Below are 17,756 nucleotides of genomic sequence, written 5' to 3'. Positions count from 1 at the left end.
CGAGTGTGGATTCAGCCAGTGGAGTATGTGACTGAGGCTGCATGTGTAATGGAGTTTGAAATGTCTGGTGACGAGATCTAACAAGTTATTCTACACATCCCATTTCAAGCTACTTGTCAAACACAAAGAACAGGAAATAACTATAAACTATCAGAAATAAACCTGAAATAAGACACGGGAAACGATTACAACTTTAAAAGCTTTATTAAACTTCAAACAACTATCTTCCTGAGAAGCCTGGAATGGTATCAAAATAAATTAACACACAATCAACTACGAAAGGCTCGACTGTGCGCTGTCTTTTTATGTGCACAGTTCATTACATCCCTAGATTTGTTGAAACAAATACAACTGAGAAGATGATTGAGTCCCACGTAACTGTTCCTAGTTCATCCTATTGTAACTCCACACAGCCTGTGAAGTGACAGTCTCGTGACTCTGCTGTGTCACTCCTCAGAGTAAACACCGTCTGCTGGAGTGGAGAAAAAAAGCCTTTTTTATATCCTCACTTGTGACCAAGAGGCTTTTGAAATAGTTGGCAGAGAAGTTGTTGCTTCCACCACTCCAGCTCTCCAGCAGAGAAGAAGTGTGACACACCAAAACAATAATGGCAAGTCGAATGTGTGTAACAATTACTTGCAGTCCAACTCTACAAACATATGTACATTTTAGCTACAGGCGTTACTACGTTCTTACAGCCCGTTGTTTAGAGAGCTCGTTATCAAAGAAAGGCATGTTAAGAAGCTGTGAGTGGTGTGGATTTGCTTTGACTAGTGCAAACACTGTCATGACTACATGGACATTATGCAACTACTGCATGCTTCTATCTACAGTGTAGTCCCTATTTAACAAGCTGTGTGTAGATTCTACTATCATCCACAAGTAACGTACATCTACAAGGAAAGTCACATATATTTACACACCAGTCCTACATAATTAACTCATTAATTAATTAGCGGCCTGAGTGATCCTATGAAAGGAAGTCATTGGAGGTCGAGCTTGTCTTTCTAAACCTCTTATCTGCTGCGTTTGAAGAGGTGAGCGGAATAAATTTCTCAGTTTTTGTTTTGTTGCGGGTGGTGTACTTTTAAGGCACAGAGGGGAAAGAAGAAGATGGAGGTGGGGAGAGATACTACTGGTTTGAATAACCCAATTTCACAGCCCGACTGCCTTTTGCCAGTTAACATCCACATGATATTGATATACAGTCAACAGAGACTCAGGAATACTCTCTTATGTAAGAGAGCATTTTCTTCAGGGTCCGAAAAATAAAATGTGTTTTTTTAGTTCAGCTGGTGTGGATTGTTTGAACTATATACAGTATGCAGGACTTGTTGTAAATGGCCTAAAACTAAAGGAATCGTGAGGAAATATACTTATTTACATTCTAGCCAAGAGTGAGATGAGAAGATCAATTCCACTCTCATTTCTTTAAAGTCAATATGAGATACAGCTTAACCGACCGACTGCTGGCTTCAATCTCCTCAACTATCTCCCGACAACAAAGCGAATATGCTTCTTCTCCAAGACGATGAACTGTTCATTTCAGATAACTGCAGATCTTTCCTGTAAAGACACATCTCTGTTGATTGTGAAGTTCACACAGAGTGTGTACTGTGTGTGAGTTTAAGAGCACTGGGGCGGTACGATGGATGCATTCCCGAAACATTCACTGGCCATTCCCTCGTGACATCCCAATCTGATTGCACCAATCAGGATTCCCTCCGAGTCTCCAGCCAACCTTTTTTTAAGGCTGTGATCTCATGTAACACAACATTGCTTTCACCTCTTGGGTTGGCTCTCTCGGGGCTAAGGTTTCCCACAGTTGAGGGGTCAGTGGCAAGGCTGTGTGAAAAAGCATTGACACTACTGCAACCGTATGTGGGTGGAAATGTATAATGGTGACCAAATGGCCACGAAGAGGAAAACTATTTGACAGATTGTCAGGTAAACATCAGAAATCACACTGATCCTGCTGTTTTTGTCTTATCGGGATGTTATGGAAGGAAGAGGGTGCTACTTTGCTTGGGAGTGCAAATAATAAAGTAGTGGAAAATGATGCCAGGATAGCTGGTTTGAGCACCATAGTGGAAAGGTTATTTTTGAACATGATCTATTTCCTGGGTCCCTGGAAGGATGATAGAAATACGGTTGACATTTCATCTGAAGGATGGACAGTCTTTTGGGGCTGGGTACAGAAGAGGTAGAGGTCAAGGGTCCAGCTTAGATGACCTCCCTGGTGTTGCGAATGGCACAACAGAGCACCATACTGAAGATCATCCCAATGATCTGTTGAGGATACACATTTTGAAGCAAATTATTCTTGCTAACAATGTGTTGGTATCTGCACGTGTTTTCAAGGCTTCTCAGAGGCTGACTCACCATGACTCCAGCGATGCCGATGCCCACGTATCCAATGATGTAGAGTTTGCTGTTGAAGAACTCTTTGATGCTTGTCTTACAGTCCTGCAGACCCAAGATAAGAGGAATCAAGCAGCGTCGAGTTTTAGGGATGATTTTAAGATGATTTATACGACACTATGAATCATTTATCAGAGGGGCAGAATTGTATGTCCCCCCTGAGTTTGGAGCCGGCGTCAAATCTCACTTTAGCATCTGTTGGGGGGTCAGGGCAGGGGCTTTCTGTGGTCCCACAGCAGTTCAACTGAAAGTGGGAAGTAAAACACTTCATTATGTAGAAGCAAAACGTTTCTATAATACATTTTGTATGGATTAATAATATTGAATTATTCTAAATATTTCATTGTATACTTACTACTTTCTGGTATGAAATGATTAATGTGCTGTTATTGTTTTCATTGTAGGTTGTTGTGTAGAAGGTCTGAACGTCTTTGATAATCTGTGAGGAAGTAGACAGTGAATGATGTGGTGCCATTAGGATTCATTCAACTCAATTTAATACGCAAACAAATATTAAACGCACCTTGTCTTTGTTTATGAATCCAAACACCCCTGCTGCCACCTCCGCACCAAAGATGATCATCAGACAGGCAAAGAACTGAAGAATGCCACAGAAACAATAAAAAAAGACAATAAATATTACGTTTAAAGACAATTAAAGACAACTAAGAGGAAAGCATTTCAGTTCAGATGCTGCTCTTGTGGTATGTGTGCATTTGTACTCACTGAACCAAGCAGGCATTGAGATTCCCGAACAGCTCCACAACAGCCAAAGAAGCCGACCAACATCACCATACTGCCTGCACTTATCAGGATATAGACACCTGGAGGAACAGGAGAAGAGACACTGATGCAAGGATACACAGACATGTAAGGCATGAGGTAAACAACCATCACAATACTTTTTAATTTGATGTACTTTTTATCAACATCATTCAGATATTCCAGTTTAAAATGCGTTGGTAAAAATGGTTTGATTTCCCTCAACATCTGTTAACATGTTTAGCTTTCCGCATAATAAATCTGACAATTATAATCTACAGAAGCACCAGCAGGGGGCAGCATAGAGCTATAAATGCAAGTTGAAACAGTCAGTATCTCGATCACCGACTGGTATTCACATTTAGGACGATGCTGTGCTATTTGATTTCTTTTTTAGGAGTGGACCCACGTATTGTGCCTTTTAATTGGGTCCTCCTTCGAGATGCCTTGTAAATAGCCTTGTTGCCAACAGGATTATTAGGCGGGAGCTTTATGTGGGACCCTGATCTCCCATTAACCCACTCATTGGGAAACCGATTGGTTCTGCACTCATACAGGTGGGGTGTGTTGCCAGGCGACCGCTCTGCAGAGGATGGGGTAAGAAAGGACGCGTCAGCCCCTCGTCCATACACGCTTAGGTGGAAAAGAGAGAGGAAGACCTGATGTGTCAACAAAAAGACTTGATGTGTCACAATAATTGTGTTTGTTAGGAAGAAGAGTTTAGTTTGACGCCTTAAAGTTGCAGTCAGTGATTTAAATCCAACACTCGTTTTGTCAAATTCAGAGTATTACACAGAATGACTGTTCTGTGTGTGCATCGAAAAATAATCTGGTGTACAGACACAGATCTGATAATGGGAGACACCAATCGGACCGAGCCAATCAGCAACAGGGTCGTCTGCGGCTGTGCACATTACAGGGTGATGATTCACGGATATCGAGAGAGAAGGCCAGTGGGAACGAGAGGAACAGTCAATATGGTGGGGAGGACTTTCGTTGGGTGTTGAATTCAAATATCAACCATCTTTGTCAATCTCTGGCTCCATCTTTAAAGGTGTCTAACGGTCAATCAGCCTGCTGATCAGCTTTAACGTATCGCAGCTGGTGACGAGGGCTGAGGCTGCGGTCACCAACTGAACGAGACGCCGTTTCTCGTCTTGGTTTTCCCTTGAAGTTGTTTGTCATGTTCTTTGAATGCATCATCTCAAAGTCAAAATAGTTTTGTGTGGGCTTGACTCCATGGGAACGGGGCATAGAAACTGTTGATTGCTCTCAGCTGTGTCTGCGGGGACAGCGCACTCACTGTCAACGCCATGTGCAGCTCTATCCCCTCAGAGCACCTGACTTCAAGAAGACACCCATCAAGTCCAACCACATACACACCTGAGCCTTAGTGCTCATGCAAACACAGAAAAAGGAAAGGAAATACCTTGAAGGTATTATAAGCATTTGTAAGACATTAACTCTCACCATTATGACACAACCAGATCACATATTAACTGCTTCCGGTATACACATCAGGAAGAGGATGGTTTAGTCTGGAGATTGTTAGAATAACTGACATTATCAGAAGTATCACACTGATTGCTGTCATCAGAGAGAGGATGTAAAGGAAAGTCCTACACAGGAGAGCGAAACACCTCTTTTGCTTCCTCTTGCTTTGTCATTTCAATTGATGCCCCAACTTGTTTTTCCTTCAAGTCTTTGCCATGGATCCCCATCTGTTTCTATGATTTACTTCTCCCAAATGCTCTTTAAACTGTCCTAACACTCAGTGTCTCCTCCTCCTCCGTCTCTTTCCATCTCGGCTGGGTGGCTGATTTAAAGGTGGTTAGCAGCCCTGTGGTTTCCCTCAAGCATTTAAGCTCTATGTACAACAGTCCTTTGCTGTTATTCACACTCATTTCCAGCTCGAAAGAAGCAGACACACGCCTAACAATACAAAGAAAGCATGAGAGCACGGTGCACTCGGATGTTTCACCGTGCATGGCAAACTTGGGGAGACAACCATTAAATTATGACACTCACAACACTTTTGCGTTCCACACACAATAATAATAGTGCCTGACTCAGTACTTTTCCCTTCAACACAATTTCTGTGCGTGTGTGGGCTGCTATATGTGCTTGTGAAATGTGTGTGTGTGTGTGTGTGTGATGTGCATGGAGGCCTGTGGAGGCAATACCTAAACAGACCTTCTCTCACAGGCAAAGGGAGTTGCATTAAAATGTGTGATCAAACATATTTAAAGACTTTCCAGACTGAGAATGACATTTTAATACATGTTATGGTAAGGATGTGTGTCTAATGACAACATAAAAGTCTAACTGTTGATACTTTAAATTGAAACAACTAAACTTTCCTTGATTCATTTCGAGTGGTTTCTGAGCAACATAAAAATCCAAAGATCCAAACAAAAAATAAAAAAGTATCCATAACACTGTGTGTACACTGTTATGGTGTGTTCATTGTTATGGTACTCACCAATGAAGAACGTGTCTGGAGCCTTGTCCCCATTGAGAAGAGACACGGTTTCTGGATCAAAGCGCAGCCAAAGTCCCACCGCCAGAACAAAGGATCCCATCAACTGCAGAGAGAAGGACTTGTAATAAGATACATTATCACCACTTATTTCAGACAAAATACATTGAACAAATAAATGACCTCTGGACACAAGTAGCCCACAGACATGCACTGTCAATACTGTTGGCTTTAATTGTAAATGAATCCTAATAAATACCAACTCTATATGTAATAATCATTGAAATATCACAGGGTTGCAGGCTGTCCTCATTATAGTCAGTAAAGTAGAAAATACATGTTCTGGGCTTCAGAATTCATCACGTGCAACACTCTTCAATCAACGAAGAAGAGTAGAAGTCCATGATTTTCAGGCCTTCTAAGGGCTTGTTCTTTTGCTCTCCCTCAATGGGATTTTCCACATAAAGCAAATGGTGCTGTGGAGTTTCCACTCCGACCCTCCACCCTCTGCACTTCAGCAACAGAACTATAATCTCTGCAAGAGCTGTTTGGATAGAATTAGGCTAAATAGGCAAACCAACAACGTTGAATAGTATCATGGGTAAATCATCTATGTGTTCTAGATCCCATAGAAATGTAATTTATATATCTTTGAAAAAACCCAGAGTGATTTCTGGCGTCCCATTTGGGAGGAAAGGACCCGCTTGGCTGTGGGCAGCAGGGTGGCACCTTGAGATTCAACAGGCTCTCCTGCTTGTTTGGAAATGTGGCTCCATGTTGCTCATAGTTTCCTTCATCTAATCCCCCATCAGCATACATTCAACTAAATCACACTCCCTGCAATGCTCTTGCAAACTTACTGCAACTAAAAACTTTTATTCTCTAGTCTAAGTGGAAGAGCTTGAAGTAAACGCTTTGTTTTTCGTGAGATCTGAGATGCTCTCAAGGGCAAAGACTGTGTTGGGCGCACCGCTGATGGATCAATACTGAGAGGTTTCATGATCACTGAGCCCATGCCCCCTGAGGATTATGAAGTCTAGAAACCTTCCGAGCTGAGCTTCAAAACAACAGTCAGTGCGTTTACATGATGGTATAATTCGAATCTTGCTTTAGTCGGACTGCTATCTTTTGGGGGATCTGCTATTATCCCAATATACATGGCAGTGAGTAATTCGAATCATTGGCCGAAAGCATGTCATATCCGATACGATAGGCGGCGCTGTTTTCATTACAACTCGTGGTGACACAGCCATTTCTGCTTGACCTCTTCACCACTACCAACAACAACCAACAACAACAACATCAACATTTCGAGAAAGATGGCGAACAGAGAGCGAGGCGAAGCTACATCCCTCTACTATTATTGCATGATGTTAATAGGAGTACAGTGAATGCAAATGGTGCTATTGGCGTTGTTTGTTTGTTTTCTGCCGGCCAGGCTCCCGGCAGTGACAACTTATCGTCTCTTTCGACTTCCGGGTCACGACATGGGAGGGAGGGAGGGAGGAGGGCGACGGGATCTCAAGCATGCGCAAAGACGCAAAGTCCAGTTCCTAATCCAATTCACCGTTACATGCCGCGATAGTCGAATTATCAACCGGATCGGATCGAGTTATCCAGGGGTGTGAATCGGATCGTAGTCGGACCGCACATAGTCGAACAAAGGTGTTTACATGAAACGGATAATTCGATTTCAGTCCGACTAAGCCAATAATTTGAATGCATGTAAACACGGTCAGTGTGTCTGTTTGTGTGTGTGTGTGTCTGCAGATAAATGAAATGATTTGTCTAAATGGAGAGTATTAAGGAGCGCTTGTCACAGAGACCGTTTTTTTCTGTGTCCTTTGGCACAAGTTAATTCATTTAGAGAAACAAACCCCATCGCCGAGTTCAGACCAAAACAAACGTCCAAAAGTCCACGTCTGTCCACTCAAAGCCACTTAAAAGGTCTGCACAATTTAAATGGTTTCAGTCTTTATCTTCTCGTCCTCACTTTCTCCCCTCCTCCACTCCTCCCCTCTAGGTCAAGTGTTGTCCTGTTGTCGTGTTGGTCTGAAGTAAAGTTTGTGGCTGAGTTGTAAAGCATCGCAATAAGACAGGTGTTGGGAAGCAGGCTTCCTCCCAAACTAAAGATTTCGTGATGTATGGGACAGCTGAGCGCTTGGGGCTTCAGGATTAGCAGATCCGAAGTGATAAAGAACATTAAAGTGAAGGCTGCAGATGTATAGGCTCACTGAACCAGGCAGGATTTGTGTGGCTCGGGGCTCTGGATCTATATAACCCTGGTATTTGTCGGAGCACCCGGCGGTGCGATGGCGTTGTTGGAGGTGTGAGGCGAGGACTACTGCCCACTGAATCGTGTGGATATAAGTGTTGTTGGTGTCGGAGGAGCAGATGGTTGTTTCACAGATGCAAAGCGCTCAGAGCTCAGCCGAACCGCTTTATTATTATGGCTTCATTTAAACGCCTTTTTCAAAACCAGATGCACTGAATGCATACCACACTGGAAGTCCTCATTTTAGGAAAAGGCTTCCAACACTGCAGGCAGTGGCTGACATCTTAAGTACATTCTCAACCGTAGCACTCATTCATCCCAAAGGTCCCATTAACCCCCTCACTGCTTACATACCCCTTGCTTTACGCCCCCACCCCCACCCCACCATCGCCACTTAGTCTGCTGACACCAGACACACCCCTCCCCTCCCTCCTCTCCCCATGTGCCTCTCAAATCTACCACCCCGCCCCTTGATTTATCTCCACGTACCCCTCTCCTCTACCCCACCTAATCTGCCCCCGTCCCTCCTCACCCAGAGGACAAAGAGCCACTGTCTCCCTGTGACTATATGTTTTGGCGCCCAATGAGGGAAACAGATAGACACAATGAAAGAGGGGACGAGGGAAAGGAAAAGAGAGTGCAAGTTGTTAGACGACCCATCATCGTTTTTCTTTGCCTGTGGACACAGAAGACAGACTCATCGTATTCAGAGGCAAAGTGGAAACTCCCACCTGCGGCCTATACAGGCCCTGTATATAGCCTATACATCTATAGAATAGCAGACTTACCCTCTCTGTCCCATGACACCTTTGTAAATACAAATCTTACTGTCGTGAGGTTATTTTACAGGAACAAGGCCTACTCTTTAACAGTGCAGTTACATTGTGTTTTTGTGGTGGGACTTTCCATGGAACAGGGGCTGAGCAGACACAGGGCTGTGGTCTCGGTCACAGACAGTCTGAGACATTATTCACTTTCTAGGTTAGACCTTATTTTCAGGAAAACAATTATAACAAAATGCAGTATACAAAAGCAACACATCTGTGGACTACTACTGTAAACCCAGAAGTAATTGGTGAGTGATTTAAGCTAAGTCAAAAATAGTCTTCTGTCTGGCATATGTTTGGGAAAACATATGCAAGCACACATTAAAAATGGTGGCAGAAGGAAAGTGTAAATAGGAGGGGGATCATTATGGGTGGAGTAAATCCTATTGTGCTCTGCCACGGGGCGAGGGTGGGGGAGTGTGGTGGCGCACAGCAACCGTCACAACACAGACTAGTGTGTTTGTGTGTCGTGGTCCGACGGTTTGGGTTTGAGTTCATCTCCGGTTCTAGTCTGCCCCGGCCTGATGAATTTCACCTTTTCCACGTGAGCCTCGCTGTGACCCGTTTCTTGTTGTCCGCCTGCTTTCCTATTTAGTCTCTCTGCTCCCCCTGTCTCATGTCAGATCCTCTTCGTTTGGAGCCTTGTGTTACCTGTTTTTTGTCTTTCTTCCAGCTGTTCCTGCCTGACATGTGGCCCTTCAGTCCGTCAAGCTTTTTGTTGTTGTTTTAAAATAACATCGCTGAATGTGCAGCTCTCTGCGTCCGCGTCTGTTCTGCTCCAGCAGCTGTCACAGGTTGTCAGGCTGATTTTTGGGACAATATCTACTGTCAATACAGATTTTTTAATTCAGTGCATTTTATCACAAATGTTCAAAATGTTAGACGCCTCTTCACAATAAGTATCAACGCTGTGTGTCAATTTTGGAAGTGAAATTATTTCTTACAATAGAGAAATCCATCTTGACATCCTTTTGTCAAACAATCTAATCTCATTTTATTGATTAAAAACAATATCTCAATTGACTTTGTTTGATTTGGACTCGCCCCATAGGTGTCTAAAACTGCAATGATTTTAAGGAAGCCAATGTTTCCTTCAAAAGATAATATCACATGCTGTTTAGTTGTTGATCATGTTCTCTGAACTCTCCCACAGAGGTAAGATGTTCGCTATACAATCGGTGTATTAGAAAAAACAATAAACTTTTAACTTGGACAAAGCAATTAAACGTCATACAGATAATAGGGCTCAGTCTAAAACTGCGTCATATCGGTTGTTGTTGATTGGTAGAAAGAACCCAACATCACCGGTAAGTAGTACTTGCTCCTCACTGATAACCTCCGAGGCGTTCTGACTACATAGGTCTCTGAACTACAGGCCAGACAAGCCAGCAAGGTATTGACGTTCTGTTGTAAGCTCTGGTATTTGGAGCTATCAGCGTAACTTATACAAGAGTGTGGCTTGTATTACATGTACGGTTTGGTCTTGGAGCCCTATAGGAATCTCACTCAGAAACACATAGCCACTTTGTACGTTTTGATTTAGGGGCATAAATTGTTTAGTTATATGACACTCTTCATTATTCAGATAAAAAACAACATTCAATTCAATTCAGTTTATTTTGTATAACCCATTCTCACAAATTAAAAATTTGCCTCAGAGTGCTTTACAATCTGTACATATAGACATCCCTTTCCCAGAACCTCACATCGGATCAGGAAAAACTCCCAAACAACATCAATTTGTGTTTTAAGTGTGTGAGTGTCAGCACGTTTCGCCACAGGTTTCACTAGAGTATGTGTTGAAGAGCCACCAGTCTGTTTTTGCTCTTTGGTGGGGATGTGTGTGTGTGTGTGTGGGGGTTGGGTGGATTTGAAAGGAAACATGTCTGCCCCTCCTCCACATGCACTCTTCTCATCATCTCTCACTTCACCAAATCAACAGAGCGATTGGGATGCAGTGATTGTGAACAGAGATGGATCACAGTTCATTCACAGCAGAACAAGTGCAGAACACGTATGCAGTCAGCACCAAAAAGTGCCCGTATGGGTGTTTCTATGGTCCTGTGTGTCATGTACACACACACACACACACACACACACACACGCACACACACACACATATACACACACACACAGATACACACACATATCTGACTTTCTATCTTTATCTGGGTCAGCTGTCCTGCTTTTGCCATGTGAGCGCGCTGTTGTGCACCGACAGATATGCTAGAGAGGTTCAGGTCATTTATGTTCGCTTTCTCTCATTCCAGGCTTCCTGATTGTTTTCACCTGTCATCACACCTGTCTCCTATGCTCATCAGTGTCAGCCCCGCCCCTGATTGGTCCCACCTGTGTCTTGTTACCATGTGCTTAAATTCCCCTGTCTCCCAGTGTTCCTTGTCAGTTCGTCTGGTCTTTTGCCATGATCAGGTCGGGTTATGTTGTGCTCTTGAAAAGTTTTGATCCTCACTACGTGAGCGCTTTCATTTGTTCACTGCAGAACCGAAAAATAAAGTACTTACAAATACTTTATCTCTGTCTCCGGTCGTGCAATTGGGTCCTACTTCCTAAGTGTCTGAGATCGTAACAGAGCAGACTGACCACATTATGGACCCAGCCGACCAAGAACGCTCACGCCGCTCTGTCGGTACAGGGCGTGACGATTTTTCATCACGAGGAAAAACTGGACAAAGTCAGCCGGAAATACAAGAGCTGAGAGGACGCCAGGCCGGGTTCAGGAAGAATTATCTACACAGATGCAACAACTGGTTGCCCAAATGAATAATTTTTCACTCATCAACAGACTGCTCCTCCGGTGACGTCATCCACAGCTGAGAATTTGCCTGTCAATACTCCAGCTGACGACCCAGGTCAGGCTGTTTCCTCCCGTTACGGCTGGCTCTTCCGGAGAGATTTTCCGGAGACTCTTCGAATTGCAGAGCCTTTCTGGTACAGTGTGATCTGCATTTTCAACACAACCCAGCAGCTTTCTTATCTGAGCATGGTAAAGTGGCGTTTATTGTGTCTCATTTAACGGGAAGAGCTGCAGCCTGGGCTACTGCAGAATGGTCTAGAGACACCGAACTATGTTACTCATTGGCGATTTCATAGAGACTATGAGGCGCATTTTGACCACTCATCGCCTGCTACGGAGGCCAGCAGAAGACTGTTTCAAATACGTCAGCTCAACCGTCAGGTGGTTGATTATGCCATCGAGTTTCGTACAGCAGCAGCGGACAGCGGATGGAATATTCCGGCTCTTCGTGGCGCCTTCATGACAGGACTTTCGAACCGATAAAGGACCAGCTGGCTCCACTGGAGACACCCGGGATCTGGAATCCCTCATCGCTGTGGCCATCGGATCGATAACCGTCTTCGAAAGAGAGAGGGCGTCGGCGCAACCAAGATGTTATTCCCAGCTTCCAGAATTCGCCTCGGAGGTCGCGCCGCCAGCGGAGGATTTCCAGCTCATGTTACCGGACCATCTGAGGACTACACTTCCGAATGACTCCGGTGAACCCATGCAGCTTGGAAGAACCAGGCTTTCTCTGGAGGAGAGGCAGCGCCCTCTACGGGAGGGTTGCTGTTTCTACTGCGGCCAGCGGGTCATCAACTCGCTTCATGCCGGGAAAAGATCGTGCTCACCAGTCAAAGGAGGCGCTGGTGAGCAAGTTTCCGCAGACTTCCTCCTCGACCTGTTACTCAGGTAGACATTTGTATTAACAATCAGACCATTGACCAGGGTGTGTTAATAGACTCAGGGGCTGACGAAAGCCTTATAGACTGGGGCCTAGTCAAACAGCTAAAAATAAAAACTGTCCGCTATCTCATCCTGTTAGTGCCAGTGCCTTAGACGGCCGCTTGTTGTTCACAGTTACCCATTGCACTGAGCCCATACAGATTACTATAAATAAGGACCATACCGAGAGCATGCAATTTCATATTTTTGAGTCGACTCAGCACCCGATTATTTTGGGGTTTCCTTGGTTGAAGATCCACAATCCTCACATAGACTGGCCTTCAGGAAAGTTAAGGAATGGGGAGAGGATTGTAAGGGCAGGTGTAAACTTTCGCAACCTGTTAATGCACCAACAGACTCTAGTAGGATCATTATAGATCACCCTGACTATCCTGATCTACAGAAGGTACCTTCCTGTTACCATGATTTAAAAGAAGCGTTTAACAAGTCTAAAGCCTTGTCGCTACCTCCTCACCGAGATTTTGACTGTCCCATTGATCTCTTACCGAGCCCCATTCCCAAGGGAGACTTTACTCGATTTCGAGACCTGAGAGAACAGCAATGGATGAATACATCTCCTCTTCACTCAAATCAGGGATTATCCGTCCTTCATCGTCTCCAGCCGGAGCGGGATTCTTTTTTGTGGGAAAGAAAGACGGGTCTCTGAGACCTTGCATAGACTACAGTCCACTAAATGACATTACGGTGAAGAACCGCTATCCTCTGCCACTCATGTCATCTGCTTTTGAACTGCTTCAAGCGGCCAAGATATTCACCAAGTTGGATTTAAGAAATGCATATCACTTGGTTAGAATAAAACAAGGGGATGAGTGGAAGACTGGATTCAACACTCAGAATGGTCACTATGAGTACTTGGTAATGCCTTTTGGACTGTGCAATGCACCGCTGTTTTCAAGCTTTTGTGAATGAGGTTTTGCGGAATTCTTGAATATTTCAGTGTTTGTGTATCTGGATGACATACTGATTTTCTCCCCAGACGCTAAATCTCATGTTAACCATGTCCGCCAAGTTTTGCAGAAACTACTGGATAATCAGCTATATGTCAAGGCAGAGAAGTGCGAGTTCCACACAGAAGAGGTGTCTTTCTTAGGATACATAGTCTCACCTAATCATATCCAAATGGATCCTGCGAAAGTCAGTGCAGTATCCCAGTGGCCCACACCAGACTCCAGGAAAAGGTTCAGCAGTTCCTAGGATTTGCTAACTTCTATAGGAAGTTTATTAGGAATTTCAGTTCTGTTGCTGCTCCTCTGCATGTTCTGACTTCTCCTAAGGTTCCTTCAAGTGGACCCCCAGGCGGATCTTGCTTTCAAACTTCTCAGAGATAGATTCACATCAGCTCCCATACTCACCATTCCAGATCCCCAGCGCCAGTTTATGGTCGAGGTGGATGCTTCCAATGAGGGAATTGGAGGAGTACTGTCTCAACGTTCTGCAGAAGACAACAAGATGCATCCATGTGCTTACCTGTCGCGGAAGTTGACAACGGCAGAGCGGAATTATGGCGTGGGAAACAAGGAATTGTTAGCTGTAAAAGCTGCCCTCGAGGAATGGAGACACTGGCTGGAGGGTGCAGAGCAACCGTTTTAGTCTGGACAGATCACAAGAATCTAGAATATATAAGAAAGGCTAAGCGTCTCAACTCCCGTCAGGCCAGGTGGACACTTTTCTTTAGTAGATTCAACTTCACACTCTCTTTTCGTCCCGGTCTCAGAATCAAAACCCGATGCTTTGTCTCGTCTTTACGATCCCGAACCACTTGCGGTAGAGCCCAAGACCATCCTTCCACTTAACCGGGTGATCGGAGCCTTTTCCTGGCAAGTGGAGTCAGACGTTAAAGAGGCAAATGTCATGAATCCAGCGCCTAGCGAGTGTCCCAACAATCTGCTGTTTGTTCCTGAGGCTTTTCACTCCAAGGTCATCCACTGGGCTCACTCATCTGTGCTTTCGTGCCATCCGGGAGTAGCAAGAACAATGTTCAGGATTCAACAACGTTTCTGGTGGCCATCCATGAAGAAAAATGTGGCCGAGTATGTAGCGGCTTGTCCGGTGTGCGTGTAATAAGACCTCATCTCAAGTTAAGATGGGCTTGCTCCAGCCGCTGCCGATTCCCCATCGTCCTTGGTCACACATTTCGATGGATTTTGTGACAGGATTTCCTCATCCAGAGGCAAGACTACGGTTCTAACAGTGGTTGATCGATTTTCAAAATGGCTCACTTCATCCCATTGACCAAGCTTCCCTCTGCCAAAGTCACCGCAGAGGTCATGATGAATCACGTATTCAGGATCCATGGATTCCCTAATGACATTGTTTCCGACAGGGGTCCACAATTCATTTCCGCCTTCTGGAAAGAGTTTTGTCGACTCATAGGTGCCACCGTCAGCCTGTCATCAGGATATCACCCTCAGTCAAATGGACAGTCGGAGCGTCTGAACCAAGAACTAGAGACTACGCTCGTTGTCTGTCTCCCGAACCAGACCACCTGGGTGACCACCTCACATGGGTCGAGGTTGCCCACAATACCCTTCCCACGGCGGCCACAGGTCTCTCTCCATTCCATTGTGTCAATGGTTTCCAGCCTCCACTTTTCCCTAACAACGAGGAAGAGGTGATGGTTCCATCGGCACATGCCATGATCAGACGTTGTCGAGAGTTTGGGCTGGTGCTCGCCAGTCTCTTCTCCAGTTCAGCTCGGATGAAGGCTGTTGCGGACGTTCATCGCAGGGTCGCTCCTCCTACAGTCCAGGCCAAAAGGTTTGGCTCTCTACCAAAGACTTACCACTCCATGTCGCCTCAAAGAAACTGGCTCCGAGATTTGTGGGTCCGTTTCCAGTGTCCAGAGTCATCAACCCGGCGTCGGAACGCTTGCAACTCCCAGGACCTTGAGAGTGCACCCAACGTTTCACGTTAGTAGAATCAAGCCGGTGTGTGAGAGCACACTTGTTCCCGCCTCCAAGCCCCCTCCACCGCCCCAGTTCTTTGAAGGGGGTGGCGTTTACAAGGTCCGTAAGCTACTGGAGGTCCGTAATAGGGAGGGCAAGCAATTCCTGGTAGACTGGAAGGGTTACGGTCCTGAGGCTAGAAGCTGGATAGCTGCTTCATTTATCGTAGACAAGACTCTTATCCACGACTTTTACAATCAGCCTGGGCCATCAGGAGTTGGCCCTAGAGAAGTACTGTTGTGCACCGACAGATATGCTAGAGAAGTTCAGGTCATTTATGTTCGCTTTCTCTCATTCCAGGCTTCCTGATTGTTTTCTCATCACACCTGTCATCACACCTGTCTCCTATGCTCATCAGTGTCAGCCCGCCCTGATTGGTCCCACCTGTGTCTTGTTACCATGTGCTTAAATTCCCTGTCCCCAGTGTTCCTTGTCAGTTAAGTCTGGGTTTTTTGCCATGATCAGGTCGGTTATGTTGTGCTGTCAGTCTTGTCAGTTCGTCTGGTCTTTGCCATGCATCAGGGTCGGGTTATGTTGTGCTCTTGAAAAGTTTTTGATCCCTCACTACGTGCGCTTTCATTGTTCACTGCAGAACCGAAAATAAAGTACTTACAAATACTTTATCTTTATCTCCGTCCCGGTCAGCAATTGGGTCCTACTTCCTAAGTGTCTGAGATCGTAACACGCGCACACACGCACATTAATATCCCTCTCAATCTCCCAATGACCCGTTTCTCTCCTATCACATTTTCTGTCTTCCTTTCTCTGCTTTTCATGAACATGTTTGTCAGGAAGTCATTCATTCTTTTTTCCATCTGTCCGTCATCTCTCATATTCACCTCTCTGTGTCTCTGCAAGTGCCCACATTCAGCCAGATGTACTGAACAAAATGAGATTTCAGCAACAGCCATAGTGGTAAGAGGAGACAGAATAACCCAATGATTGGACCAGTGGGGTCGCCGCAATAAAGGCTGCGGCGGACCTAATGCTCAGCCAGGAGCAGCACACCGAAGTTATGCTATTGTCCCGCTGTCACAATGGATCCATTCACACTGCACTCAGTGCCTGATCCACTCCACAGATGCTGGTTGGAAAATCTTTCTCACACACACACACACACACACACACACACACACACACACACACACACACACCTACACACACACACACAGATACAGGAGCGTTCCCTCTGAGGAGTGAGAACAGTGGTATATGTTCATTTGCACTCAATGGACTTAACAAGGATGGAATGGGTTTATGAATGGACATGTGCTAGACATGTGTGCAGGACGCACACGCACGCACACACACGCACGCACGCACACACGCACCTTTCAAATCCACCTGACCTCTTGTGCCTTCTGGGTGTCAAAGTGCTGCTTTCTAAAGATCACCAGTTGAGTGGACTTTGTGCTCCAACGTGGTTGTAACAGAACTGTATCAATCATCTCTTCAGCTCTGCTTGTTGATGTTGTTCAGAAAGCCCACTGCGGAGTTAGTTTCCGTGCTTTCTCTCAATCTCTCTGCCTTTTCATTCAGTCTTCCTTTCAAAAACACATTTCGCCGTGGAAATAAGGGCGGGTTTTTTCCCCCTGTGGAAAATCTGATTTGAAGCCGGTGAGCCGAAGCTAAAAACCTCTGTCTGTCACCATGTGCGCGCCACGCAGGGTAGCAACGAAATAAAGCACACAAGAGGCTGAAAGACAACACTGAACACAATGTAGACGCAGGGACTGAAACACCACGTGTGTGTGTGTGTGTGTGTGTGAACGTCAGCTGGGCACTGTGAGCAGGCAGCACTGCTGCACTTGCTCCGTGTTCGCGCCTCGCATCCCGTCGCCACACGCGCACTCATCTATAAGCACTTACCCAGAAGATGAAGTTGAACACGAACAAAAGGTATTTGACACACTTCATTCCTCCTTCCACTTTCGACATTTTGGCTGGATTGTGTTGTTGCCGTTATCCTGCAAAAAGCTCTGACTTGTGTTGGCTAAGCGCACTGTGACAATAACGGTCCACACGAGAAGTGCCTCTCTCTCTCTCTCTCTCTCTCTCTCTCTCTCTCTCTCTCTCTCTCTCTCTCTCTCTCTCTCTCTCTCTCTCACAGACTCTTTCCAGACCGCCCCTTTCAACAATGTAGAGGGGGGCTGAAGGGGGTACCGAGACTACACGATGAGGACTCGGCAACAAAACCCACCGTTTACCTATAAAGTGATATTTACATTGTGTTCATCATGTTGTTTTTGTATTTGAATTATATTTTGAGACTCAATCAGAAACAAGC

General features: G+C 45.2%; 1 protein-coding gene across 1 annotated transcript; it reads right to left on the bottom strand.

The window, feature by feature from the left end:
* Positions 1-185: 185 nt before the first annotated feature.
* On the bottom strand, positions 186-17,497 carry LOC130199384 (CD9 antigen-like). The gene is made up of 8 exons (XM_056422843.1): positions 17,339-17,497; positions 5,666-5,768; positions 3,148-3,245; positions 2,945-3,019; positions 2,777-2,860; positions 2,609-2,665; positions 2,383-2,466; positions 186-2,289 (listed from the first exon to the last, which is right to left on the bottom strand). Exons 1-8 carry the CDS (start codon positions 17,405-17,407, stop codon positions 2,224-2,226), a joined length of 636 nt encoding a protein of 211 aa, XP_056278818.1. The 5' UTR covers positions 17,408-17,497; the 3' UTR covers positions 186-2,223.
* Between the last annotated feature and the right edge of the window lie 259 nt (positions 17,498-17,756).

Source organism: Pseudoliparis swirei, chromosome 9 (assembly GCF_029220125.1).
Source record: "Pseudoliparis swirei isolate HS2019 ecotype Mariana Trench chromosome 9, NWPU_hadal_v1, whole genome shotgun sequence".
NCBI lineage: Eukaryota > Metazoa > Chordata > Actinopteri > Perciformes > Liparidae > Pseudoliparis > Pseudoliparis swirei.
Note: the sequence above shows the minus strand (reverse complement) of the source record. Positions and strands in the feature narration are given on the sequence as shown.